The following is a 27727-nucleotide window of genomic DNA, read 5'->3' as shown; positions in this document are numbered from 1 at the left end:
GGCCTGGGTTTTAAAAGAATAAAATTTATTGTCCGCTCACGCAGCAGGAGACCCCGCTGGGCCCTCAGACGCCCCTTCCCACCCCCACGACTACTTGTACGCGTTGGCCTTGTGCTTTGGCAGAAAGACGAAGTTGGGTGGCACGGGTCCCAGCAGCATCTCACTGTGAAGAGGGCAGAGGGCAGAGGGCAGGGTCAGGCCTGGGGCCCCCTGACCCCCCCCAGCCGTCCACACCGCGGCGCCTCGGTTTCCTGGCACCTGATTCGGATCCAGTCGGCCGCCTTCTGGCTGGCCATGAGCGTCTCCAGGTAGTCGCGGCCCAGGTAGTAGGGCGGCCGCTCGTTGATCCTCTGCGGGAGCCGCTCCAGCAGGCCCACGGGCACGTACCTGCAGGTGGCGGGCGCGGAGTCAGGCCAAGCCGTCCACCCGCGGCCCCCCAAGCCGCACAGCGCGGGCGCCCACCTGCACAGGAAGGAAAGCCACTCGAGGAGGAATCGCCGGGTCTTCTCCACGCCCTGCGTGTCTGAGCCCCAGTGCTCCAGGCCGTAGCGCGTGAAGTCCTGCAGGATGGCCAGGCGCTCGGACGACGAGATGTCCCAGTGCCGCTGCTCCTTGATCTCCGTGAACAGCCACGGCTTCAGCAGGGCACCGCTGTGGGCGGGCGGGCAGGGCAGGGGGCCGTCAGGACGGAGCCCTGGTCCCTGCCTCGCAGCTAAGCTCGCCCGACCACCAAAGCCCAAGAGTGCCAGCCCACACGGGCGCGAATGGCCGGTCCCCTCCCGACTGCCGCCAGCGGCCGGGACCCCATCTCTCCGCCCCGTGTCCTGGCAGAGCCACCTGCTGGGGACGGAGAGCGGGGGGGGGGAACGAGGCAGCGAGGCTGGGGGCAGTGGCTGCTGTGACAAAGCTCGGGTGCGCCGGCGCCTTCCCCACGCTCTGCGATACTTCCACGCAAGGAGCACACTCACCGGGCGATCATGATCCCGGCGACGCCGGTCTGCATGGCACGGCTGGCATCCTCATATGACAGGATGTCCCCGTTTCCTGAGGGACAGAGGCTGGGGTCTCAGGGAGCCGCGTGTCGACGGGAGCTCTGGGGGAGAGCTCCTGCCAGCCCAGCGACACCCACAAGGGCAGGGAAGGGTCCCGGCGGTGGGGGGTGGGGGGGTCCGGGCATGCGGCCCGAGAGAGAGCAGGGCTGGCGGGAGGGCTGAGCCAGGTGGCGGGGACCCACCGAACAGGGGCATGGGGCTGGCCGCTGTCACACACTGCTCGATGTACTGCCAGTCGGCCAGCTTGGTGTAGCGCTGCTCCCGAGATCGGCCGTGGAGCTGAAAAGGAAGCCACGCGCGGGGAGGGAGGACCCAGGAGGCGGAGAATCAGACACAGAGAAAGAGACCCAGAGAGATCAAGAGGGACGGGCTGAGAGGGAGAGACAGAGAGGCAAAGAGACAGACGGAGACAGAGATGAAGGGAGAGCCAGAGAGCAAGAGGGAGCGACGGGCAGAGAGGGACCATTAGGAAGGGCGGCCGAGCGCTCCCGCGGCCCCGACACCCTCTGTGCCCCGAGACCCACCGTGACCAGGGCCGCGCCCCAGTCCCGCAGCTCGGGCAGCAGCCGGTGCGCCAGGTTCACGCGCTCCTGGACGCCCGTGCGGATCTTCACCGTCAGGGGCACGTCCAGCACCTGCGGCGATGGCTACAGTCAGCGGGGCCCGGGGCTGGGCTGGGCCGGGGACGAGGCAGGGACGTCGAGGCGTGTACCTGGTTCATGCCGCGGACGATCTGCTGGAACTTGGCCGAGCGGTTCATGAGGGCACAGCCCCCGCCCTGGGAAAAACGGGCGGCTGGAGCAAGGGAGGCCGGGACGCAGGCCGGGCCTGACGCCCTTCTCAGCCTCTGCCGCCCAGACGGGCAAACCGAGGCACAGAGATGCCCGCGGGTCTCTGGGGACTCGGCAGGGGGCAAGGCCAGATCCCAGGCTTCTGCCCCACCCACACCGTGGGGGTCCAGGGCCGAGCGGCCGTTACCTTCTTGTACACGAGGTCAATGGGGCACCCGACGTTGATATCCACGAAATCCACCTCGATGGTGCGGTTGAGCAGCTCGGCGCACTTGGTCATGGTGTCAGGGAAGGCGCCCTCGAGCTGTGGCAGGTGGTGAAGAGCTGGTCCAGACCGCCCCCCCCCACCACGGGGATCCGGACAGCGGCCCCGTCTTCCCGCAGTGGCCCCGGGCCAAGGCCCTCAGCCCTTGAAGGGGCATCGGGTCAGCACTCCGGCCCACGGCTGAGACAAGAGGGGTCCGGGAGTGACTGAGTCGGAGATCCGGCCCCGAACCCTGCTCGAAAACCAGGCAGCCAAGAGCCCCTCGGCCCTTCCCGCCTCCCTCCGTCGGGCAACACCCACCTGGACGCCAAAGACATCCTCGCATTGGTGGCGTCTGAGCAGAGCCCACTCGGACGTCTGGCCCTGCAGCAGGTTGGTGCACACGGCCATCTCCCCACACGTCACGTCGGCCCCGAAGCGCTTACAGATCCGCCGGAAGGGCAGGTTCCCGCACTGGGGGGGGGCGGCGGGGGAGACGCACACACGTGAGGACGCGGCAGGTGGGGACCCCGGACGCCCGCCCCAGCCCCAGGACCCACCAGGCAGGGGAGGTCACTCGGCACCGTCGGGCTGACCTACCGTGGTGAGGGGGGCCAGGTACAGTTTGCCGTGGATGTCCAGCTGCAGGGCAGTAAACACAGGGAAGCTCGCCCCTCCGGCCGGGCTTGCGAGGGCTCTCCAGCCTCCCCTCTCCCCGGCCTAGCACCTGCCCTGCCCCGCCCCGCCCGGCAGCGCCCCCCTCCGCGCCTCAGCACACGTCAGCGCATCCCTCCACGAGGACCGCTCCGTTCTCCGCGCGCTCCTCTGCTGCAGAGCTCCGACCCGACTGCCAAAACCCCACCCCGATGCCCCTTCCTGCAGGAAGCCTTCCCCTCTGCCTCCCTCCGTCCCAGCCCTGACTCTCCGTCCAGCTCTCTCTGCCCCCGCCGCTACCGGTGCCCCGAACAAGAAGCCCGAAACACGTACCTTTTTCTTCTCACAAGGCCGCAGCCTGACTACGTCCTCATCCGTCAGGGGCCCACGGGTCCACACCGAGCCGCTGGGAAGGGCACCGGCGTCCGGCCCCGGGAGGGCCTGCTGGGTGTCACCACTGTCCTGCCCGGGGGCGCTTTCGGCCCCCGTGACCTCGGGGACTGCGGCAGCGGGGGAGGGGCCTGGCACCCGGTCCCTGCTCAGCTGGCGTAGGGCCTGCTCGGCGCGTTCAAAGCGGACCTTACGCTTTCGCAGCAGCTGCTGCAGGGCCTTGTCCAGGCCGTTGCGCACGGGCGGGGCCTGGACCCACTCCTCCCGCACTAGGTTCTGGCCGTCGGGTCCCAGATGCGCCCCGGCGAAGCGGCAGGTGACACCATAGGGACACCTGCCGAAGGTCTCAAACAGCACACAGCGGGGGCCCAGGTCCGACGGCTTGGTTTCCAGGTAGCGGCCCACGTCGTGCAGGAAACGGCAGCGGTCACCAAAGAAACACTTTGCGGCTGATTCCTGCGTGGAAACGAAGAGGCAACGAGGGAGGACGGGAAGGGGCTGAGACAGCCAGGCAGCCCGGCTGAGAACCTCAAATCCCTCCCCTCCTGGTTGTGTGTCCTTGGGTGCACGGGTGACATCATCGAGCCTGTCAGTCCAGCTGAAAGATGGGAATAACGATGACACTTATGTCATAACTTCCTGAGGATCAAACTGGGGGCATGGCGGCTCAGACCGCAGGTCTCTGGGACTTTCAAGCGACAATTACTCACCTGGACCAGGGAGGGGCAGAGCCTATTATTGTCATAGTGGGTGGGTTTCACGTGGGGCCGCCCTTTGTTCTGGCCCCGGGCTCTCTTCTGAACCTGCGGCTGCTCCCCAGGTTCAGCTGCCTCCCCCGTCTGCCCATCTTCCAGTCGGATCCGCTTGGCCTCAGGTTCAACCAGGTCATTGCCACCAGGGTCTCCTGCCCCGGTTTCCTGGCTGGGCTTCTCCTGCCCTCTGGCTTCCAGAAACTCGTGGAACTGCTCCTTGGTGGTGAGGTATCTGCCAGTGGAGAGGCAGTGGGAGAAAGGGCTTGTGGAGGGAGTCCTTTCTGGAGCTCAGTCGCAATGCACGCTGGGGAAAGGGGCTGAGAACGCCTGTCCCTGCTTAAGTGCTTCTGCTGATGGGAAGCGCGCTACTTAGAACCCGCCGACTACTGGCCCGGATGCACCTCGAGGCCACAGGCAGGACCTATTTTGTGCCTGGGTCCCACTGCCCACAGCGCTGAGCCAAACTACAAACAGACCTGAACGTCCCTGGCCACGCTCGGCCAGAGAAAACTACATGTCCCCGCATGCCTTGCAACGGGGCCACAGCCGCCACATTCCCCAGCGTGCCCCACGGCCCTCGCTTCAGACACAAGCCCGAGGTTGGCCGGAGGTGCCCCAGTGCCATTCCCGCCGTACGCGGAGACTACAGTCCCCAGCACGCACTGCGGCCCCGGCCGCAAACCCTGCCCGCCCCGGCAGGCACCGTGGGGTCCTCAGCACACGTGACAGCCCCCAACGCGCGCGGTGTCCGGCGGCGCCGCGGTCCCCGCGGGCGGTGGGACGGCCCAGACCGAAGAGCCTGCGAGCTTCCCGCGTGGGCTGCTGCCCCCGTCGCCCAGCACGCCTTGCAGCTGCCGGGAAGGCCTCGTGAGGTTCTCCCCCGGCCCCGGCGACTCACTGAGGTTTAATGGGCGCCACCCCCCGTTCCGGCGCGCTGGCTCCCGAGTCGCCGCCGCCACCACTCTCTGCTGGGGCCTCCGCCGCTCCCTCCGCCATCGGCCCCCCTCACGCCCGCCTCGGAGTGTGGCGGGAAGGCCTTCCGGGTCGCGAGGGCGTCTTCCCGGTCGGGCTGGGGAAACGCGCAGGCCGGGGCGCTCCAAGTGACGCCATTGTACGAGCGTCGACGCGTGGGGGCGGAGCCTCGTGGGGGCGGAGCCTCGGGTCCCAGGCCCGGTGGTGCCGCTGAGCTGTTTGCGGGGCGAGCAGGTGCTTCTTGACTCTCCCGCCGCACGCGGGCCTCCCCCGACGGGCCGCAGTCGGCCCACAGGAGTGTTTAAAAAACTTTAAAGCTGGGGCTTTAAGCAAACTTAAATTCCACCTACTTTTACGCGGGGGCATTCATTCGACAGGTAATTAGTTGAGTGCCCGCGTGCCACGTGCTGTCCTAGATGCCAGGGCTACAGCAGCGACGGAGACAGACGAATCCCTGCCCTTGAGCGCTCGTGTAGGAGCCGAGGTGTGTGGGCGGAGCGGTTTGTCCCCCGTCGCTGGCCTCGGCTGCCCTCTGTAGGACAGTCTGGGAATAAGGCGGTGGCGTTAGTGGAATCCAAAACTGGGAGAAGCCACTGCAGTCCATGCCGAGCTGTGCTTGGGCCGGGAGCTCACTCCTCCCTCCTAAGATGCCCGTGCTATTGTTCGATGAGGGTCCATCAGGAGTCTCCCCGCATCGTCCGGCAGGCTCCCCAGCTCCCTAGGGAGATAGTTGGATAGGTGGGCAAACTGAGGCCCACAGAGGGCTGCCTGAACGTAGCCTCCCCTCTTCGGGGCCTCCAAGGGCTCCCTGGGTCTGCCTTGCGATGGCCTGCCCTTTCTGTGTAAGGCAATCAAGGAAGGCTTCCTGTAAGGGGAGGAGAGGGTACTGTGGACTGCCCCTTGATAACAATATAAATATTGATGATGTAATATTAATTGCTTATTATAATGGAGTAGTATTAATTATTTACCAGTAACTAAACAATTATTGAGTGCTTACTTCGTCTAAGCCCTTTTCTTGCATTAACTCACTTATTCTACTCTCTGACCTTGTGTAGAGGGAACAGGCATTCTTCCCAAATCCACCTGAATCCATGGGTCCCAGAGGTTGCTGGCCCAGGGACCGCTCCACCGTCCTGAGCAGAGCCCAGGGAATCAGCTGCCCGCCTCTCCCCCCACAGCCTGTGGTTCCTGTGTCCTGCTCACTTGACCTCCAGAGTCTCTGTCTAGTCCATCGCCACCTTTCTGGGCATCAGTCTTCCATCCTGCCCCTCCCAGCCACAAATCTGACCATGGCCTTCCCCTGCTCCCAATCCTTCCATGTCTCCCCGCTGCCCCAGCCCTGTACCACAGCCCCCAAGTTCCTACAGGACCCAGCCCCTGCTGCCTTCCCCAGCTTCATTCCTCACCACCCCCTCAACTCAAGCATCGAGTTCATTCCAGACCTCCCACGAGCCAGTCTTACCTCTCAGCCTCTGCATATGCCATTCCCTCTTGCGAGAAGTCTCTTCCCTGCTCCCAATTACCTCGTTCATTCCACTCACCCTCTAGTTCTCCCCTCCTCTCCCTCCCTCCCTCCTCCTCCTCCTCCTCCTCCTCCTCCTCCTCCTCCTCCAGAAGCCTCTCTAACTGCTCCCTACTGGGGATACTGCCCCCTTCAGGCTCTACGGCACACCTGAGCATGCGCCCCCAACCCCCCGCCCCGGGAATCATGGCCCTCATCATCCTGTGGCCTGCCAGGCCACATACCATCTTCCCCACTGGATTAGGAGTTCAGAGAGGGTAGGAGTTGGGTCCACCTTAGTCACTCTGTGTCCCCAGCACTCAGCACCGGGCCCAGCACACAGTAGGTGCTCAATGAACACTTGCCAAGTGAACGCATCTTTTTTTTTTTTTAATGCTCATTTTTAAAAACTTTTTTTTTCAACGTTTATTTATTTTTGGGACAGAGAGAGACAGAGCATGAACGGGGGAGGGGCAGAGAGAGAGGGAGACACAGAATCAGAAACAGGCTCCAGGCTCTGAGCCATCAGCCCAGAGCCTGACGTGGGGCTCGAACTCCCGGACCGCGAGATCGTGACCTGGCCGAAGTCGGACGCTCAACCGACTGCGCCACCCAGGCGCCCCTAATGCTCATTTTTAAGAAAGAGAGCGCAAGTGGGGAGGTGCAGAGAGGGAGGGAGACAGGGGAGGATCCTAAGCACAGTTGCCGTGCGCTGACAGCAGCAACCCCAGCGCGGGGACTGAACTTCCCGAATGGTGAAATCATGCCCTGAGCCAAAGTGGAACCTCAACCGACTGAGCCACCTACGCACCCCTGAATTAATGCGTCTTATCATGGCTGGGAGACTGAGGCACAGAGGGGCTGGGAATGCTCTAGGGGATCCTGCCTTCACTGAGGCTGTGGCAGGGGATGAGAACTTCCAGGTGTCGCCCTGGAGAGTGTGGGGACGCTTCAGAAGATGTCCTCCCTACCTGATTCAGCCCTGAGTCATCCTCTGAATGCCTTTTTTTTTTTTTTTTAAGTTTGTTTATTTATTTTAAGAGAATAGGAGAGTCCCAAGCAGGCTCTGTGCTGTCAGCTCAGAGCCCGATTCGGGACTCGATCCCACGAACCGTGAGATCACCAACTGAGCCGAGATCAAGAGTCAGATGCTCAACCGCCTGAGCCACGCTGGTGCCCCTGGATGCCCTATCCGGACTCATTTGAAGAAGGAGGAAGGAGGCAGGGGCACAGGGGATACTGTACAGATGGGGACACGGAGGCACTCGGATGCGGGGAGGCAGGGCCCAGGGCAGGCGCTGCTGGCACTCCGGCCGGTCACTATGTATGCTGCGTGCACTCTCCCTCCCTCCCTCTGTCTGCCTAGGGGTCTCTGTCTCTCTCCCTCTGCTTCTGTCTACATCTCTCTCTCCGAGTCCTTCTTCTCTGTCTCCCTGCCCCCTCCCCGTGTCTCTCCCCCTCCATGTCTCTGTCCCTCTTCGCCAGGCCGGATGGGGTGGGAGCAGCAAGGCGGGTGCAGCCCGGGCTCCGTGCCCGACTCAGCCGGGGCCACCCCGGATTTGTGGCTGCGCCTCCTTTATCTGGGACTGCAGCTGCCCCTTATCTTCTGGCTTCAGGACACGAGACAGGGATTAGGGCAGCCCAGGCCAAGGACACGAGACAGCAGTTGGGCGGGTGGATGGCAAGAGCCAGGGTGCTGGGGTGTGTGTGTGTGGCACAGGGCGCCCGCGAGCCTTGGCAGCTGGGGCTGCTGTGAGTGTGTGTGTGTGTGTGTGTGTGTGTGTGTGTGTGTGTGACTGCTGAGTGTGTGTGACTGCGGGGTGTCTGTGGATATAATTGTGTTTCTGAGTGTGGGTGAGTGTTGATGTGTGTCTGTGAGGGTGTGTCTGTGCTTATTGTATGTGTGTCTGTGACAGTGTGTAGACATCTGTGGCTTTTGCGTGTGTGTGGCTGTGCCTCTGTGAGCCCCAGCCCCGCCCCCACCCAGCTGCCTGTCCCGCCGCCCGGGCTCCCTCGGGCCGGCCTGATGGCTTTCCCACTTGCTGACCTGGGGCCCCCGGGGACATGGCCCCTGACCTGTGGCCTGTGGCTGCAAATGGCCCTGCAGAAATGACTGCCAGCCCTCCTGTTCCCGTCCTCCCCCGCCTGGAACCGGCCGGCTCCTTCCTGCCACCCACAGGCCTCAAGGGCCCCATCCTGGCCGAGGCCACCGGCTCTAACCGGCCCCCCCGGACCCTAACTCTGACCCTGGGCTGTGTCCCCCTGTCGGGGCTGAGTCCTGTCTCCACTCTCAGCGTCGTCCAGCGTGGGGATGACTGGCAAATGAAGAGCCTCTTAATTAATTGACAAGAGCCTCTTGTCAAATTAGGGGAGCCTCTTGGCCACCATCCCAGTGACCCCCGACAAGCCCTCTCATTTCCCCGTGGGAGAACGACACTACCCACCACTCAGGGTCTGCACGGGGCCCAGGGCAAATATGGGAGCAATTTCACAGCTGAGGAAACTGAGGCCCAGCAAACTCAGTTACCAGCTCACTGTGGGGTGGGGCCACGTTCAGGGTATGGAGATGGCTGAGGCTCCACGGGGGGTGCCCGAACAGACAGAACACACAGAGGCCTCCGGGCCACCCCCACCCCTGTAGGACCGGTTCCTGGGGGTCCTGGGGTGTAGCCCTGGGCCCGCGGGGCCTGGACCAGCTCCTGATGCTAAGATGGAAACTTCTCCACCGGCCAAGTCCGTGTCTTGGCCAGCAGCCGCTGGCCTCCCAGAATCTCTGCATGGGCCTCCACCAGTGAACAGAGCGCTCCCCTTGGGAGCAGTGACTGCCCGGGGAGGGCAGGGGGCCAGCCCCGGGGGAGGGGGTCAGGGGTGGAGGAGTGGCCAGGGCAGGGGCTGAATGTTCTGGAATCATCCGGCCCCAGGTTGGAGCCTCTTCTCTACTGTGTGACCTTGGGCCAGCCTCTTGACCTCTCTGGTCCTTGGGTTTCACAACTGCCCAGCGAGCACAGAGCAGTGTGGGGGGCGGGGGCATTGCCCGGAGCTACCTGGGGGAGACATCCGAGGAGGCAGTGAGTGCGTGGAACTGATTCCCAGGCAAACACCACGGAGGCCAGGCAGGTGGCAGAGCTGGGTTCTGGGTGCACCTGTGCTGTCCCACCCCCGCCTCGGCCTTGACCCTGGGGTCAGCAGGCTCGTGTCACCGCAGGGGCCGAGTGCCCCCTGCTCCTCACTGAGCCTCGGATTCCCTGCGCCTCTCCGTGTGCTGGGGAGACCGCAGTCCCCCGCACTAGATGCGCGACGCTGAGGCTCGGTTCCACCCACCCCCGCCCCACAGCAGCCACGGTCTGGGAGAAGGAGGGTTTAAAAATAAAGCGTCGTAAATACCCGTGTTTCCTGCAAATAGAACCGGCCCCTGGATCCCCTTGGCCTCCGGGGCAGCCGGGCCCAGACAGCTCCTTTGAGGAGGGTGGGGGCCGGAGGGAGGGCGCGCCCACGGCGCCCCAGTTCCCAGCTGCCGTGTGAGTCAGCCAGCGTGACGGGGTGTCTGTCACCGCCTGGCCAAGGGGTAACGAAGTGTGTGGGTTGGTGCCACAGAGCGGCCAGGGGTGCAGGGTTGTGTGAGGCGACGCGCTGGTGTGTGAGGGTGCCAGGAGGGAGTGCACCTGCGTCTCCTGTGGCCCCGTGGCGCTGGCCGGGGCAGAACAGGCTTCCTGGGGGCCTGAGTGGGACGGGGTGTCCCGGTGTCCCCCCTCCTGCCTCCGTCTCGCCCCACCCACCGTGGCCTCCGCCGGGAGCCCCTGCCCCTGCCCACCCCGGAGGAAGAGGCGAATCTTTCAAGTTGCTGTTGCCATGGCGACCATTTTACGAGCGTCCACATGCTGGGCACATGTGTGTGTCCTGCGCCCCATGTGTCTGCACACCCCCACCCCCATGGCCCCCGCCACGGCGGGGAGGGGGCGACAGGCAGCGCGGGGCGAGCGGGAGGTGGCCAAGGGGCAGCTGGTGACAGCTTAACGGTGGCTGCGGGGCGGGGGGTGGGCTCCTGGCTGCGCTGCCCGTGCGCCGAGGGGCGACGCCTCCCAGACTGGCCGGGCGCGTGTGCGCGCGCATGTGGGGGTGGCTGTGGGGTGGCGACCGCACACTCGGGGTGGTGCGTGTGTCGTGAGTTATTGGGTGAAAAGTACCCACGAGGGCTGTGTGCGCGTGCACAGCGCGGGGGAGTGAGTCGTGTCCGTGTGGCCACGCGTGCCCGCAGTGGGTGTGGAGTGGGTCACACGCCACGCCCACGCGTGTGTCCGTGCGAGTTGTATGTATTGGTGCCGGGTGGCGTGTAAATATGCACGAGCAATCAAGGAGCCACTTCGAGGGCCAGTGAGCTACCTGGGTCTGTGTCTCCACTGGGAACCGTGTGCGTGTATGTGTGTGTGTGTGTGTGTGTGTGTGTGTGTGTGTGTCAGGGAGCAGTGTGAGCTTTGGGTCCATGTGTGTAAGTGTCCGGCTGGAGGCGAAGTGAGGACACCTGTGTGTGTGCCCGGACCTGTCCTCAGGCAAGGACTTGGGTGACTGCGGCCACCCTGTGTGTGTAGGGTCAGCGCTGTTCTCATGAGGGTGTCCCAGGACTGTGAGAACAAGGATGGCCCTGGGCGTGACCCTGCCTGGATCAAAGATCTGGGGTGGGTCTCCGTGCGAATGGTCATGGGTGCCATACCTCTGTCTCCAGGCCAGGGTGTGCGTGTCACTGCACACGGTGACGACAAGAGCGGCAGGCGCTTGGGGCTCCTGGGTGGCTCGGTCGGTGAAGCGTCCGACTTTGGCTCCGGTCAGGATCTCACGGTCTGTGAGTTCGAGCCCGGCGTCCGGCTCTGTGCTGACAGCTCGGAGCCTGGAGCCTGCTTGGGATTCTGTGTCTCCCTCTCTCTCTGCTTCTCCCCTGGTCACGCTCTGTCTCTCTCTGTCTCAAAAATAAATAAACGTTAAAAAAAAAATTAAAAAAAAATGGCACGCGCTTGGGCACCACTCACCACCAGCAAGGCATGGTTACTCACGTTTACTTACTCAATCTTTACTACGACCCTACTAGGATCTACTGATAATACCCCGTGTTACAGATGGGGAAACTGAGGCACGTACAAGCGGTATCGGCCCAAGGCCGCAGGGAGCAGACACCTGTCTTTTCCATCCTGGACCAGGACCGGGAGGACCTGATGCCACCACTTGTCTCATACCTGCTCATTCTTATGCCCCCACTCTACCCACACGCTCACACCCGGGCAGACTCCTCGTTGAGCCCACACCCAGACATCCTACGCCGCCACGAGCCCCCGTACAGGGGGTGAGGCTGCCCGAGCGTCCCCCCATCACCGCGTAGTGATGCAACCTGTACAAGCCCTTTGGGGGGTGTGCGTGCGTGCACGCGTGTGTGTGTTGAGGGCGGGGTGGGGGGAGGGTGTGTGTGTGCGGCGGGTCCTAGGAAGGTCTAACGCCCATATAAACCCCAGGGTTGCTGGCATCAGAGGAACGCGGGCGGCCTGGGCCAGAGTGAGGAGGCCCCAAGAAATCGGGCGGCAGTAGAGAGAAACCAGAGCACCCGGCCCAAGGAACGCGGGAGGCGGCCGGCACCGCGCGGGAAAAAGCCCTATGCGGGGGCCGAGGGCGGGTGTTTTTCGGTAACTAGGCCGGGGTGGGGCGGGGCCACGGAGGTTCCAGCCCCGCCCACCCCCCCTCTTCACCCACCCCCTTGAGTCGGCTGGGGCCGCCAGGGGGCGCTTTAGGAACGCGGAGCCGTCGAGGAGGGGGCGCGGTGGGTTTGGGCTCGCGGGTGGGAGGGGCAGCGCGGGGTCTTGATGCCCAGGAGGGCGCCGTGGAGCGCCTGGGGTGGGAAAGGGATCCCCCGCAGGGCTCTGAGGTCAGAATGGGAAGAACGGCCACTTGAGGAGGGGCTCTGTGGCTGCGGGTATCATCGGTCTTAGGGTACCGATTACTGTCTCGGGGAAAAACTTCAGGTCTTAGTTCCTTAGAACGGCTTTGTCATGGGGAGGGGGGGGGGCTTCTTCAGCTTTCTGGAAAGAGGACCCGGAGCAGGACTGGGAGGACCCCACAATCATCAGTGGGGTGGGAGGAGATCGTGGGCCGCTGTCACCGCCGTCTTGGGTAGTGCTGTAACTCTTAATTCCCTGGAGGGGGATCTGGGGGCGGGGTGCTTCTTGGGGACCCAGATTCATGGAAGATGCGCCGTCGGGGTCTCTGGAGTAGGGGTGGGAAACGGCTAATTAGGGGGCAGCTACTCTGGGAGTTTCCTTCAAGGGCTTCCTTGGTGAGGGTACATCTTGGGGCCCTGCCTTCCGGAAGGGAACCAGGCAGGACCTGGGAGCCTGGCAGTAAAACCAGATCCTCAACCGAGCGTGGGGCGCTGAAAGCCGCGGGTACTGGCGTCGGGGGCGCTGTACCTCCTTTCCCACAAGGGGGCCCTTGTGGGGACGTCTTGGGGCCCCGGCTTTCCCAGAGGGGCGCCGCCGTTGTCTCCGGGGCCCGGGGAGATCACCTTCACCTCTGCACCCCAGCCACCTGCGCTCCTCCCGCCCCCCCCCCCTCTTAGGCGGGGGCGGCTCCCGTCCCGGGAAACCCGAGCCACCGCCCCTGGCCCCGCCCCCGGCCCCGCCCCCGGCCCCGCGCCGGCCAAGCCGTCCGCGGCGGGAGCGGCGGAGGCGGCGGGAGAGCGCGCGGTGGAGCCGCTCCGAGCGCCCCGGCCCCTCGCGCCGCAGCCCCGGAGCCCAGCGCCGCGCGCCCAGGCCGCCCGTGCCGTCCGTGCGCCCCCGCACCCAGCGCTCTCGGAGCCGCCGGCCGTCCAGGGCACCCCCAGCCCCAGCCCCAGCCCGGCCGGGATGGCCGCAGCCCGCGGCTGATCGAGCCCGGGGGGGGCCCCATGGGCCGGCCCGCGCCGCGTCCCCTCCGCGGCCGCCCCCTCCGGCCCGGGCCCCCCCGGGCGCCGCGGGCCCAGGCGGCCCGGATGGCGGTCGCGGCGGCAGGGGCAGGGGCTGGGGCCGGCGCGGGCGGCAGGCGCGGCCACCACTGACGGGTAGTCGGGCACCCCAAGCAGGTAAGCAGGGGCAGAGGGGGACCCGCAGGGCACCGGTGGTGGGAGGGGGGACCGGCCCCCTGGACGGAGGTTTGGGAGCTTTACTGGGGCTCGGGATAGACCGGTGGCTTCCCTCCTCCAGCCATGAACCGGTATGTGTATGAATGTGGGGTCAAGGGGGCGACAGGTCCGCGCACGGCCGGGGGGAGAGGTGGGCAGGGCGATCTTAGGTGCCTCTCCAAGCCAGGATCTGGCCAGGGTCCTTGTCCGACGGGACGAGAGCGCCTCCGCCTCCTTGGACCCCCAAGCGTGCGTCTGAACAGGGGTTGAAGCGGGGGCAGCCGAATCCTCTCCCCAGCCTCTAGGCGAGCGAGACCCAGACAGCCGCGCTGCCTTGTGGTGTGCACGGGGCTGTGGGGGGCGGGCATTCGGATCCGCAGACCCCAGCCGGGGAGCTGCCGTCGCGGCCCAGCTGCCCGCAGAAGTAAACATCTGTCAGTGGTGCGTTCCAGCCGCCGCCGCCTCCGGGGACACGGTGTCCTCCGGTAAGGGCCCGGCGCTCTCGGCTCCTGGAGCCGCCTGTTCAGCCACAAGAGGGCGCGAAACCCTTATTTGGGGGGGGGGGGGGGGAGGGTAGTCCCTTAAGGGCAAAGCCTGGATTTGAAGGAGAGGGGGCCGTGCCTTCCTTGCTTTTTAGAAAAGGCATTTCTTGCTCAGGATGGTCTCACAGTTCTCCCAGAAGGTGCGGTTTGTGGGCTAGGCGTCATTAGGCAGAAGCGGCTGCAGACAGTGGGCAGGTTTGGGGTGGGACTGGAGAAGGCAACGGCCACTTCCAGGGGTCGGCGCGCCACTACCCTCTCCCCCAAGAAACAGCATGCACTGTGGTGTCGTCACTTGCTGGCCTGTGGTGACCTGCAAGTCTGGGACCCCAGCCTGGATCTGGGGAGCAGGGCCAGGGTCCTGGGAGGCGGTGGGGGGGGGGGGTTGCTGGAGGCCAGACCCCTGACTTTCCTCAGTCCCGCCTGCCCGCCCTGCCCTTTCTCTGCCCAACATCCTCCCCTCTGCGTTCCATGACACTCTTTGTCTGTCTTCGAGTGCCCCAGGCTGAGGAAGCCCCAATGGGGCGTGACTGGTCTAGGCGGATGTGGAGGGACGACTCCTTGGGGCCTTTTGGACACCCCTCCCCATTCCCTTCATCCTAGGATTCCTGAGGTTCGGGGTTCCACCCCCGACCCCGGGCTTTATAGACCACTCCCAGTGACGAGCTGCAAAGAGCTAATTCTAGGGGTACAGGGAAGAAAAGGAGACACCCCCCTCCGTGGCAGGGCGCACTGGCTGAAATTCTGCCATCAGTGCTTGTCCCCTTAGGTTTCAGGCCTCAGTTTTGGGGAAAGGAGCAGAGGATGTAGCCTTCAAGAGTCTGGGGCAGGAGAAGAAACGAGTTTCCAGCCAGGCACGAGGACACAATCAAGAGATTGTTCCCACAAATGTTTGTTGGAGGGTGACGGTGTGGCTGACTGTTGGTGTCAGGGCTCCCGGGCCTCGTCCTTCGAGGAAGACAGACGTACACTCAGGGTGGAGCCCAGAGTGAGGAGCAAAGGGTCTCCTTCAGGATAGGAGGATCAAGGGAAACTTCCTGGAAGAGGGGCACTGGGGCTGGGGCTGTGAAGGATAAGTAGGAGTTTTCCAAGTGGGAAAAGAAAGGGCATGCCAGGCAGGAGGAACTGCACATGCAAAGATCTGGAGGCAGAAAATGGCACTGCCGGTTTCGGAAGATCCAGGGTGTCTAGGTGAGTGTGGGAGGGAGAGGCTGTTCTGAAAGGCTGGCACAGGGAGAACTGGGCTGGGGCATTCAAGGACGGATTCCTGGAGGTTAGGGCTGGAAACACAGAGGAGAGAGGAATGGGCCTTTCACGCCTCTGGCATCGCTGGGCCCAGCCTTCTTTGCTGAGGCTATAGATTCCTCTGCAGATGCATCCTTCCTGGTCCCCAAGGTGGAGCAGGGAGTCTGGGCCTCTGGGGGGAGGCCCACGTGGGGAGATGGAGGGAAGACGGGGTCTTCACTCTGCTTAGTGAGCACCGAGGAAGCATTGGGCAGGCCCAGGAGGAGGCTGGTTCTCCCCAGTTCACAGCTGAGGACACTCAGGCCGGGCTAGCCAGGGGATCGTTCCTTCATGCTCCACGGATCTCCCAAGCGTCGAGCTACTATGTGCTGGGTTGCAGCACAGGATCAGACAAGCCTGGTGCCTGATGCACCTGGGGGTGGGGGGTGGGGGTGGATGAGAGGCTCCCGATGAACCAGCCAGCCGGATCTTTGCGTGTGCAATTCCTGCTCCTTGGAATTCCCCTTCTTTTCCCACTTGGAAAACTCCTACTCATCCTTCACAGCCCCAGCCCCAGTGCCCCTCTTCCAGGAAGTCACCCTTGATCCCCCTATCCTGAGCTACACCCTTCGCTCCTCACTCCGGGTCCACCCTGAGTCTAAGTCTGTCTTCCTCGAAGGACAAGGCCCAGGAGCCCTGCCACCAACGGCCGCACCATTACTGTCCCCAGACGCCTTTGGGAGGTTACTTTCAGGGGAGGTAACAGCCACACTTGCACTTCAGCAAAGGTATCCAGGAGCAGAATGATCTTCCCTCCAAATCCAAGGGAAACCGGGCTTCGGGCTGTTGCCGGAAGAAATCAGACCAGGGGCTCCCGCCTGCCACAGGTGGGTCTCACTTCCCAGTTGGGGAAACCGAGGCCTAGAGAGAGGGCACCGTCTGAGGCTCAGAAGCTCAGTGTGTTGGGGACCTGAAGCAGGATTTGAACTCTGGGGACTCAGGTGCCCCGGTTCCCAGGAAATCAGCGCTAGGGTTTGAGTCACGCCTGAGGTCTGTGCCTCTGGTCCCCCTTCTGTCTAATGGCCAGCTTGGAGTGGCACCGTCCTGGCTACTTGCAGAGGACCCACGTCCCTTGCGCCACCCTCCGGGCCCCACACCAGCTGCTCAGCCGTGCCAGGCCTAATTAGGCTGATCCTGTTATCCCACCCCAGGGAGCCCCCTCCTGCCCGCCCCGGACGCCTGCAAGGCCAGCCCCGGGCCAGCCTGGCCAGTCTGGTATGGTCAAGGTGGGAATTTTACAGGCCAGCCGCACGCAGCGGGCGGGGCCGGAAGTGGCGAGTCTGAAAGGCTGGTGACCCCAGCGCACAGGCTCCCCAGCCCGGCCTCCCTGAGAAGACACCTGCATAGCCGCAGGCTCTGGAAGAGGACTCCAGGCACCGGTGGGGAACCGAGCCCCGGTCCCGCGGGTCACATGGCCCCATCGTCTCCCCGCCCTCATCTCCCCACACCGTCCCCCGACTCCCTCCGCTCCTCACACTGGTCGCCCTCAACGGGCCTGGCCCTGCTTCCGTGATCCTTTGCTCCTGCAGCTTCTCCACCTAGAACACTCGCTCCAAGTCTCCACTTGGTCTCAGCTCCAATGCCGCCTCCTCTGAGAAGCCCCCCTTGCCCACTCCACCTAAAGGCCGCCCCCCCCCCCCCCCCCCCCCCCGTCACTATCGCTTCGCCTTGTTTCGTTTTGCTCTTGGAACTGCCAGCATCTCAATTACCTTGTTTATTTCTCACTTGTGACCCCGCTCCCTGATTGGATGGGGAATAGCGTGGCAGGGGTGCGGCCCAGGTTAGCCTTGGTCAGCCCGCGTTCTCCGCCGGGTGCCACACACAGTAGGCACTCCATAAGTGCTGATGTGGCGTGTGGGGGGCAGAGCTCAGCCCGGCACACTGGGTTTGCTGCCATGTGGGCACTTGACTCGCTATTTCTGCGGTGCCGCGTGTCTTTGCCAAAGCCTCTTACTCCTGTGGATTTCAGCCCCACCTTCTCCCAAACAGCAGGACCTGTCATGCCCTCCCACTGCCCCCCTGCCCCTCAGCGTTACCCCTGCTACCCAGGTCCCAGGGACCGTGGAGGCGTTCGAGAGAACAAGTTCAGAGTCAGACCTGAGTTCAATCTCAGATCAGCCACTTATTTTCTGCGTCACCTTGAGCAAGGTGCTCTATGTCCCTGCTCCTCAGCTTCCCCGTGTGGGGAAATACCAACATCTTTTCCAATGTCTGTGGGCACAATTAAACACGTGGAGAGCACTTAGCACACTGTTTGGCACTAAATTAACATAACAGCCCACGTGGCAGGGCGTTGATGTTGTTGTTATTAGAGAGGTCATACGGTACAGTGAGGAAGAGTGTGGAGGGGGCATCGGGGCTGGGACTTTGAGGGATGAGGAGGAGTTTGCCTGACCATCTGTGTTCAGATCTCAGCTTGGCCACTTACACTCTGCTTGACCTTGAGCCGATACCTTCACTTCTTTGGACCTCAGTTTTCCCAACTACGAAATGGAGAGAAAATAGTCCATACCTCACTGAGTTACTATGAGGAAAGTGCTTAGAACAGCGCCAGTAGGGGGCGCCTGGGCGGCTCTGCGGGTTAGGCCTCCCACTCTTGATTTCCACTCGGGTCATGATCTCACCACGGTTGAGATCCAGTCCCACCTGGGGCTCCAGCAGAATGTGGAGCCTGCTTGGGATTCTCTCTCCCTCTCTCTCTCTGCCCCTCCCCCACTCGTGCTCGCTCACTCACTCCATGAATGAACGAATGAATGAATAAAATAAAATAAAGTAAATAAATGAAAAGAAAAAGAAAGAGGGGCGCCTGGTGGCTCAGTCGGTTAAGCGTCCAACTTTGGCTCAGGTCATGATCTCTCAGTTCCTCAGTTCGAGCCTTCCATCGGGCTCTGTGCTGACAGCTCAGAGCCTTCTTGGGATTCTGTCTCCCTTCCCGCTCGCACTCTCTTTCTCAGAAATAAATAAACCTTTTTAAAACATTTTAAAAAAATCAACAGCGGTAGGCTTGTTCACTAGTGCTGGTGTTAGCTATTCTTATAGTCACTCCACCAGCACAGGTGTCCCCAGAAGTCACTCTGTCTATACATCCATTGGCTTCGCTTGGGTGAAGACAGACCCGGAGCCCCTTAAGTCAAGCTCAGAAGCTCAGACTTGATTCTCAGAGTAACAGGGAGCCAGCGATGGTTCTAGCAATCAGGCAACAGAGAGCTTCTGGCTTGGGGGAAGCAGAGAGGCCTGGGCCCCCACCTCTGGCTGGGCCTGGAAGGTTGGCTGGGGGTGTTTGTGACTGTACCCCCCCCCCATGAGGCCGCCCCACAGGCTGGCCCCCAGCCCCTGCAGACGCAGCATCGGAACCAGCTGTGCTAGCCAGATGTTCCTGGTTTACCCCCAGATGTGTGTCACCGGCTCGCGGCTGCCCTGGCTTCCCCACCTCCACCAAGGGGCGGGGCTGGGCCCTGGGGCCTCCCAGGGAGGGGGCACATTTTTGTGGGCTGCGGAATTTGTTTCTTGTTTTGCAGGACCATTGAGTCCTGCCTTGAGAGAACCTAAGTCCTGCCCCTGCTGGGACCTCAGTTTCCCCATCACTGGGACCTCCAGGAGCCATCTAGGGGGACGGAGAGGAGCCGGGCTGCCCTAGAAACGGGCCCGGCCACCAGCCCTGGAGCTGTCCGCGCGGAGGGAGGAAGCGTGCCAGCACGTTGTCTGAGGCCCAGCCTGCTGCCATCGGCCGGGCCTGCGGGACTTCACTGAATTAGATGGCCCTCCAAATGTGGGAGGGTGTCCCGGGCAGCTCGTTGTACGGATGGGGAAACTGAGGCTCAGAGCGGCAGCAGCTGGCCCCATGGCATCCAGCAGGGAGGAGGCAGAGCAGGGATCGGAAATCAGCCTGTCTAGAATCTAGAACCCCGGATCTGCAAGCCTCTTCTCACAAGCTCACCCATACGTGCGGGCCGCCCACACATCTGTCCTCATGGCTGCTCGGCCCGTGGGCAGTGACGACGGTCCCAGCAGCCACCGGTCAGGCTCCCCTGGGTCCTCGCTAGTGTTCTGGGTGCTGAGTGGCCCCCTTCGGGGAGATGCCCCCCCCATAGGAAGGTCGGGGATGTGTCCAGGGGTGAGGTGGAGAAGGACAAGGCTGGACGCGGAGGGAGGCACCCTGTGAGCAAAACTATGGCGACTGCAGAGCTGAAGCAGGTGCGTGCCGTTGTGAATAGAAATACGGAAGCCTGCCTGCCCTTGCCTTGAAAGAACCCGGCCCAGGCTGTCCTTCCCAAATCCCCCAGTCCAGAGAAGACAGCTGTGGACCCAGACGCTATGCCAGCAGGACTGGGTAAGAGGGAGGGACCCACGGCTGGGGATCCAAGAGGGGAAGCAGGGATGGCTTCCCAGAGGAGGGCATGTGGGAGCCAGGGCTCTGAAAGATGAGTAGGAGTTTGCCAGATGCAGGCAGGCCCCCCTCGGACCGCAGAGATGAGTGGACGGAGGGAAGGGTCCCCTCCCAGCCTTCCTCTCCCTGGGAAGGAGCATGAAGCAGGTACCTCCCTGAGGCCAGGAGTTCTGCAAGAAGGTGGCTGTTGATCTTAGGAACACATATGCCTGGCCTGCGTCTCCTGGGAAGCTCCATGGAAAGGTGGAGCCTCAGGGCGTTCCCTGGGCACCAGGATAATGAGCAGCATTCTTGGCACTAGCACGGAAGCACTAGAAACACCCACATGCCCACACCCTCACCCCGGCTGTTCCTTGGGTGATCGGAAGCGCCTGTCTGGCTGTGTGACTTTGGGTTACTCATCACCCCTCTCTGAGTCTCCTCCCAGCCCTGGGCACGTTGTGGCCTCCGGCTAGATGTGGAAGTCCTCCTTGATCCCAATGGCGAAGTTCGGACTGTCACGGCCCCTAAGAACGCTCCCGTCCCTGGGCAGTGAGGACTCTCCAGGGTAGGGATATTTTCTGAAGGTTGAGAAGAGACCGCTGGCCGGGCCCCGTCTGGGCAGCGTGGGAGGCACCTGAGCTGCGTGGACCTGGGCCGTGTACCAGTAGTCAGGACGGGGCAGTTCGCTCCTGGGTCAGCAGCTCCCTCCCGCTCACCTAACTCACGGCACTCCGCGTCTATGCCGCTTGCTCGCCCCCGGAACGTCCAGAGCTGACCGCCTGGCAACACCAGCGGGTGTTCACACGCGTGCCCCCATGTGTGTGAGTGTGTGGCCGGGGTGTGGGAGTGGCAGGAGCAAGCACGGGCGGCCCCGGTTAGGCCCCAGGCCAGGATGCACACGCGGCTGGACACCCATGAGCCTGCAGGTATGTGTCCCTGGGCGCGCAGAGGTCCCCGTGCGTGCGTGCAATGCGTGCATGTGCGGCCATGCCGGAGACGACGTGTGTCTTTCGGGAGAGTCTGAAAATGCTGGTGTGGGAGCCCCCAAGGGTGCAAGAGGCTAAGGACACCCGAGTGGCTGGGAGCGCGAGCGCTCGGGGGGGGGGTGACAGCTCCCCGGATCGGGCGCAAGCGAAGCCGGCCTATCCTGGGTGAGGGCGTACCAGTGTGAAAGCGTGCAAGTGTGTGAGCCGGTGTGAGCGTGGCTGTCAGAGCGTGGGGGTGTGGGTGGCAACATGCCCCGGGGTGAGGGTTCGAGCACGTGAGTAGCGGGACGGAGTGACCCCGGTAGTGATCCGTGCCGCGTAAGGGGCTGAGCTGGTGACTGTGTTCAAAAACGAGAGTGTCACCACGTTTTCAGGTGGGGGTGTGAACACATCCGAGTTACTGACCGTGTTTTTGTCCGTCGGTGTCATTTTGCTTGAGGAAGACTTGTGAACATGCCTGGGGGTGTAATAATGTTGCTGGATGTGTGTGAAAATGCCCCAGCCCATCAATGTGGTCGTCTTTGTATATGGATGTGAGAACAGCCACGCGAGTGAGCGGGATGGGGTGGTCATGCGAGTCCCAACGTGTGTGGAAACGCCCGAGTGCGTGAGGCCCATCGATTCGAGGGGATGAGTGTGAAAACACAGAGCATCAGTGGGACCGTGTGTGAGTGGCCGAGGGACAGCCGGTCCCAGTGGGCGCAGGCAGGCGTGTCTGGGTGTGTATGGGAGTGAGGACACCCAAGCGTGCCTCCGAGGACAAGAAGGCCGAGCGTGTGACCCCCACATGTGCTGGGAGCGCACGGCTCCAGGTCCGGGGGCTCCACGACACCGAGAGGCTGATGGTGGACACTGGCCCCTCCCCGAGCCATCGGCCACACCCACGGCACCCCTCTGGCTCAGGTCCCAGCCAGAGACAAACCAGTTGGGTGACCCCCGTGCTGAAAGGCCTATTGTTAGCAGCCGCTTATCAGCTGCGCCTACTGGCCCCCTCCAGCCTCGGCCCTCTGCTTTCTGGCCCCCATCAGGACTCCGGGGGGTCCCATGGCTCCAAGGACACCAGGGGCTCCCGTGGCCTGGCCTTCTCACCGCCGGAGTTCCATCGGGCCTGGCAGCGTCCCACCCCCACCCCCACCCCGAAGGAAGCCCTGAGCAGAAACAGAGGACTAGAACCGGGCATCATGCAGGGGCCTCGGTCAGCCTCACAGGGAAACTGAGGCACCCCCCATCTCCCCGCCTCAAAACGTGGGTGTGAGAGCTGGCGGGGTGCTGGGCGTCCAGAGAGGGCCTTGCCCAGGTGAGGCCCACGGGGACCGGCATAAAGCAGGGGCACTTTTAGAGCAAAGGGGCGCGGTGTGGGCACCTGACAACTTCCGGTGGGGGGGGTGTCTCCCGCTTGCTGTACAAATTTGACAATGAAATATTCTCCCCGCGGCCCCCGCCGCCCTGCGGGACCCGCCCCGGCCCCTCTCCGGACTCCCCTCCCCCCTCACTCACTCTGTTCCAGCCACATGGGTCACCGCTGTTCCTCCCACGTGTCAGGCACAGCCCTGTGACCTCTGATCTCCAGGCTGGCCCCAGGTTGCTTGCACGCCCCCTGTGGGGGAGGAAGCTCATTCTCCACCAACACCACCGACAGCCGCGCAAACGGCCCTACCAAACACCCCCAAAGCGCAAGCCCTCAGGATGACCCAGCATCCGCTCCCAAGCACAGCACAGCCCATGCGTGTGGGTCCCGCCAAAGACCCCCGGTTCGAATCCCAGATGCTTTCCTAGCTGTGCCCTTGGGTAAGGCCCTACCTGCTTTGGGCCTCATTTTCCCCGGCTGTAAAACGGCGATCATGGCGCCTCCTTCGTGGGCTCAGCACGGGGTCTGCTACACAGCAGGCGCTTAATTAATGTCCCCTGCTGCTGGGTGGCGGCTGTAGGTCCTGCGCCCGCGCCTCCACGGGGCGGGGGCGGGGGTGGGGACGGGGAGAGGCGGTTCCAGACGCCCTGCGCTTAACCACCCAGGGCGGCGCCCATGCAAAACCGAGGTGCAAATCTCACGCAAATCCCGGCTGCGCGCGGTGGCCGGCAGCACTAGAGGCCCGAGGTGCGCGCGCGGGGGTGCCCGGCACCCGACAGCCGCGCACAGGCGCTGCTGACCCGCGTCCAGCCCGGCTTTCAGCGCTCCGTGCAAATGTTTACACCGGGCCGGACGCCAGGCCCCGCGCGGGCCGGCACCAGACGGCCAGGCTGGGAATGTAAACCAGCGGCCGGCAGAGGTCCCGGCGCGGGTGGGCGGGGGTGCGCATGCGTCGTGAAACACCTACTGTGTGCACTCAGGGCGGACTCGCCTAGGCGATCCCAGCAGGGAGTCCTCGGTGCGCTAATGGGGGTGGGGTGGGGGGGAGCTCAGGGCACTGTGGTGGCCCACAGGGTGCACACCTGCGCCGCCCGGGGCTGGGGAGTATGAGCAGCCACAGAAGGTTTCCAAGGGGAGGCGCCCTCCAGGCGGAGACTGAGAGGGGAATGGGGGGCTTGGAGGAGGAGGGGAAGAGAATATTCTGGGAGGAAGGACCAGCTTGTGCGAAGCCTGGGGGTGGGTCGAGTGCAGCTGTGGTCCATGGATGCCCCTTCTGGGCATCAGTTTATGTGTCTGGGGGGGGGGGACCCGGGCTCAGAGAGGGACAGGAAGTCACTCCCAAGGACCTCACTATGTGAGGAACAGTCTCAACCCCAGGGATCCTGCCTCCTAGAACGTGCTGTAAATCACCAAATCTCCACCACACCCTGGTCCCACAGTGCCCCCTGCTGGGAGTGGCCTCCTCTCCTTCCAGTCTTCCCCCAGGCTCACTGGGCTCCACCCACCCCAGCCTCCTGGGTGCACTGGCCAACCTCAGTCCAGCCTCGGGACTTTTGCACAGGCTGTTCCCCCGCCTGCGATGCTATTCTCTTCTGCCTGGCCAACTCCTACTATCGTTCAAGTCTCAGCTTTCCACACTCCTCAGGGGAGCACTGTGGGACCCCCCAGGTGGGGGTGGTTCCCCCGTTCCCCCTGGCACCCCGCCCACCCCATTCCTTGGCAGCATTTTTCACAACCTTGTTCAGTGGCTCCTAAGATGAATCATTTCTTTTTTTTTTTTTTAATGTTTATTTATTTTTGAGACAGAGAGAGACAGAGCATGAATGGGGGAGGGACAGAGAGAGAGGGAGACACAGAATCGGAAGCAGGCTCCAGGCTCTGAGCCATCAGCCCAGAGCCTGACGCGGGGCTCGAACTCACGGACCGCGAGATCGTGACCTGAGCTGAAGTCGGACGCTCAACCGACTGAGCCACCCAGGCGCCCCTAGATGAATCATTTCTATGTTATATCTGGTCATTAAGCAGAAGTGGTTTGAAATCAGGGGCCCCACCATGTCCCCGGTGTCTGACCCAGTGCCCCGTGCCCGTTTGTCGCCTGAAAGACGGACGGAGGCCATGTGGCTGCCCATCCCGTGCCCGCAGGCCGAGTATGCAGCGCTGGAAGGCGGCAGCCTTAGCCTCGGTGCTCTGCAGCTCCGTGCTCTCCATCTGGATGTGTCGGGACGGCCTGCTCCTCAGCCACCGCCTGGGACCCGCGCTGTCCCCACTGCGCCGGCCACCTCGCACCCTGGACGCCCGGATCGCCCGTCTGGCCCAGTGTAAGCCCCTCCCCGTCGCGGGTCAGATGGCGGGATCCAGGGGCGGGCACAACGGTGGAATTTCCGGCAGGGGCCACGGAGGCTTATTTAGATGGGGTGTAGGGGGTGCCAGTCTTCCCAGCGGCCTGGCAGGGGTGGCATGGGGGCGGGGGTGGTGGCTGAGAACCGGGTGGCGGGGGGTCTCTTGGCTCAGCTGTCATAAGGAATTAGGCTCTGGCCCTGAGGGGACCAGGGGACCAGATGGAGATTAGACCTGGGCATCGGGCCCGGAGGCCCCCACCGCACGGCGGGGAGTGTGTGGAGACGGAGTCCCCACTGACCTGCCCGGTGGACAGAGACCAAGCGGAGGGGGAGACATGAGAGACCTAGAACTGGGGAGAGAAACAGAGGCATAAAGGCTCAGAGACAAAGAGACAGGAGTTGGGAGAGATGACATACTAGAAGGCGGGGGATGCAGACTTGAAATACGGCCTCCCCCCGGAGGGGCGTGTCCCCCACGGCCCAACTCCCCACTCCCAGGCACCTGCCCTCTGCCCTGCTGCCAGGCATGGGCCGGGCATGGGTCCCACTTCTAGTGCGCGCGCGCGCGCACGTGTCCACGCGGAGCCGCGCGGATGACCGAGGTGTACGTCTGGGCGCGTGCAACGGGCCTGTGGGTGGGGCGACGGGCACGCCTGCGTGCAAGTCCTTGCCGGCCCTGTGGGCCCACACAATCCTCCTTTCTTGTGTTTACAATGGACAAGGGTAGCCGGCGGCATGGGCTCCACTTCCGTCGGCCGCTTGGCCGCTTCTTCCTGCGGCGTCAAAGAACTTCCAGGACACGGGTCCCAGACACCCCGGATGAGGCCCCAAAACGCTAGTGTTCCAGAACCCGAGGGCAGAACACCCATGGTGAAATCTCAGGCACCGGGAAGGGGCTCGGCCCGTGGGCCGGTGATTTCCTCCCTGGACCCCGTCCCTGGGCACAGCCCTCCTAAGGGAAGCGAGTGACCACGGACTCCCCTCAGAGCCCCAGTGTTAGGCCCCGAGACCAATGCGCTGTTGGTGAAATTTCACGGTTGGGGCGGTGGGAGGGGGAAGGGCAGAAGCTGATGCTGACCTCACCCCTATGTCCCAGCCCCTGTGCCGGTGGCCAGGCCTGCTGGAGGGAGGCAGGGCAGCAACACCAAGAGATTATTCACTGTTTATCTGAAATTCAAATTTAACTGGGCATCTGTGCTTTATCTGGAAAACTCTCTAAATGTATACCTTAGGCACGACACGGTGGAATTTTAGGCAGCATTAAGTGAGGTAGGCCTGAACCTGACCCCAGAGCCCCCCCAGTCCTGCCCTGGACTTCAGGAACTGGATACATGATGCTCATTGGATCCACGCTTTGCACTGTCCAGCCTCAGCCAAAGCAGGGACCCTACGAGCCTCCTTGAGCAGAAGGGGACACCGAGGCCCGGAGCAGTGCCATCACCTACCTGAGTTGTACAGGGCTGAAAGTGGCAGAACTAGGCTTTGACTCCTGAGACACCCGCCCACCCCCCGTGGGAACAGACAGACTCTCCCACTTGGGCCACGCCGTAAGCTATTTCTTTGGGAGCCGGGGGTGCCGGCCTGGGGGCCCTTAGGGGGCTAAACTCAGGATCTCCTTTCCCAACCACAAGTATGAGGCCGCCTGTGGAGGGCTTGGGAACCCCTCCCTGCAGTCCCACAGTCCGCACCACCTGCCACTGCCACGTCTATACTTCTCTCCTGAGGCTGCAGGGTACTGGGGCAGGCCCAGCCGCTTGGGAAATCAATTTAGGCTACGGGGCCCTGGGAATCGGTGACTCGGGGCACCTCCCGGCGACCGTGGGAGAAGAGGACTGGATGGGGGCCAAACTTGGGCACACGATGGAGGCGGGAAGAAGGCTGTTTGGGCTTGTCTGTGTCTCTGCCACCTGCTAACAGTGTGGCCTTAGGCAAGTCTCTGTCGGGTTGGATGCCCAATTTCCTTACCTGTACCACGGGGGTGGCTGTGACATTAGGTGGTGCCACGCGCAAGGCCTCACATGCAGGCCTGCTGCTCCTCTGCTCGTGCTGAAGCCCAAACTTCTGACTCAGTACTGTGGATGGAGAAACTGAGTCCCACCACGCAGTGGAACAGGAGGAACGGGGCGGCGGGCGGGGGGGGGGGGGGGGAATTTGGGGTGGGCCCCAAAGAGTGACGTAGAGACTCGTTAACAGCGCAACCAAGGGTGAGCGGTTGAAGCCTGGTGTGGAGCTCCCCAACACTGGTCAGAAAGGGTGTGCCGGTTCCCCGGGACAGCCCAGCATAGGGGTGGGGCCAGCGGGGGACCCAATCAGGGACAGGGATTTGGCCCAGTGCAACGGTGCTTAGGGACAGGGTGCACAGAGAGGGTGGAGGGGGTGGGGGGTGGGGGGATGCGCCAGCTGCGCCAGCGCCCCAGCGCGGGGCTGTTTTTGCCGGGGAACAGCGAGGGTCCGGCGCGCTCCCCCAGCCACCCGCTGACGCAGCCCTTTGTCCCCGCAGATCGCGCACTGCTGCAGGGCGCCCCGGACGCGGTGGAGCTGAGCGAGCTGACGCCCTGGGTCGGAAGGCCCCCGCGTCCGCGCCGTCGGGCGGGGCCCCGGCGGCGGCGCGCGCGTGCGCGGTCGGGGACGCGGCCGTGCGGGCTGCGCGAGCTCGAGGTGCGCGTGAGCGAGCTGGGCTTGGGCTACGCGTCCGACGAGACGGTGCTGTTCCGCTACTGCGCAGGCGCCTGCGAGGCGGCGGCGCGCGTCTACGACCTGGGGCTGCGGCGGCTCCGCCAGCGGCGGCGGGTTCGGCGGGAGCGGGTGCGCGCGCAGCCCTGCTGCCGCCCGACGGCCTACGAGGACGAGGTGTCCTTCCTGGACGCGCACAGCCGCTACCACACGGTTCACGAGCTGTCGGCGCGCGAGTGTGCCTGCGTCTGACCCTACCTCACCGGCGCCGGCGCGACGGCGCCCACCGTCCCGCCGGGCAGGCCCCGCGGCCGCAGACTGCCCCTGCGCAGACGATGCCGTCGAGGCCCCAGGACTGTCCAATACCCGCTCCAGATAAAGTGTGGAAAGCGGAGCGTGCGTCGTGATTCCGCGTGCCGGGGGTGCCCACCTCTCCGAGGGACCCGAGGGCGGGGGGAGAAGGCGCCAGCTGCGCTGGGAATGGGGGCGGGGGCGGGCTCCACCTGCCGGATGGTGGGAGGATCCCGTGGGCTTTGGGGGAAAGGAGGTGGACAAGAGGGTCCTCCTCCCGTGGGACAAAGAGCCGAGTGGGGCGAGTGGGGGCAACGTCGGCCGGGACCGTCCTTCCCACTCGCCTGCAGGTCCCCGGGCCCTTTCCCCGACGTGTCCCTCGTCCGCCGCCCCGTCGGGCGAGC

The 27727-nt window shown here is 63.7% G+C and overlaps 2 protein-coding genes across 3 annotated transcripts; one reads left to right on the top strand and one right to left on the bottom strand.

Moving 5' to 3' along the window:
• Positions 1–8: 8 nt before the first annotated feature.
• DUS3L (dihydrouridine synthase 3 like) lies at positions 9–5023 on the bottom strand. 2 transcript variants are annotated; one of them, XM_025916524.2, is made up of 13 exons: positions 4782–5019; positions 3842–4115; positions 3075–3587; positions 2688–2729; positions 2409–2561; positions 2031–2147; positions 1765–1830; positions 1577–1687; positions 1235–1331; positions 969–1044; positions 463–651; positions 259–387; positions 9–163 (listed from the first exon to the last, which is right to left on the bottom strand). In XM_025916524.2, the coding sequence occupies exons 1-13, from the start codon at positions 4877–4879 to the stop codon at positions 91–93; spliced, it is 1938 nt and encodes a 645-aa protein (XP_025772309.2). In that variant the 5' UTR covers positions 4880–5019; the 3' UTR covers positions 9–90. The 2 variants fall into 2 exon arrangements, 1 of the variants encoding a protein (XP_025772309.2); XR_015248562.1 differs by lacking the exons at positions 9–163; positions 259–387 and having other exon boundaries at positions 511–651; positions 1235–1422; positions 4782–5023.
• An 8200-nt stretch (positions 5024–13223) lies between these two features.
• NRTN (neurturin) lies at positions 13224–27426 on the top strand. The gene is made up of 3 exons (XM_086699353.1): positions 13224–13455; positions 24163–24338; positions 26860–27426. Exons 2-3 carry the CDS (start codon positions 24170–24172, stop codon positions 27282–27284), a joined length of 594 nt encoding a protein of 197 aa, XP_086555479.1. The 5' UTR covers positions 13224–13455; positions 24163–24169; the 3' UTR covers positions 27285–27426.
• Positions 27427–27727: the final 301 nt, after the last annotated feature.

This window comes from Puma concolor, chromosome A2, assembly GCF_028749965.1.
Source record: "Puma concolor isolate L17-30 chromosome A2, mPumCon1.1.hap2, whole genome shotgun sequence".
In the NCBI taxonomy this organism is placed as follows: Eukaryota; Metazoa; Chordata; class Mammalia; order Carnivora; family Felidae; genus Puma; species Puma concolor.
The sequence above is the reverse complement of the archived record's forward strand: the minus strand, read 5'-3'. Positions and strand labels throughout refer to the sequence as shown.

Excerpts from the sequence above, each read along its gene's own strand:
- DUS3L (XM_025916524.2), bottom strand. The coding sequence starts at position 4,879 with ATGGCGGAGGGAGCGGCGGAGGCCCCAGCAGAGAGTGGTGGCGGCGGC. Across the intron at positions 2,562-2,687 it reads ACCTGGCCCCCCTCACCACG|TGCGGGAACCTGCCCTTCCG; the intron begins GTAGGTCAGCCC and ends GCCCCCCCCCAG. Across the intron at positions 2,148-2,408 it reads AGGATGTCTTTGGCGTCCAG|CTCGAGGGCGCCTTCCCTGA; the intron begins GTGGGTGTTGCC and ends CACCTGCCACAG.
- NRTN (XM_086699353.1), top strand. The coding sequence starts at position 24,170 with ATGCAGCGCTGGAAGGCGGCAGCCTTAGCCTCGGTGCTCTGCAGCTCC. Across the intron at positions 24,339-26,859 it reads GATCGCCCGTCTGGCCCAGT|ATCGCGCACTGCTGCAGGGC; the intron begins GTAAGCCCCTCC and ends TTGTCCCCGCAG.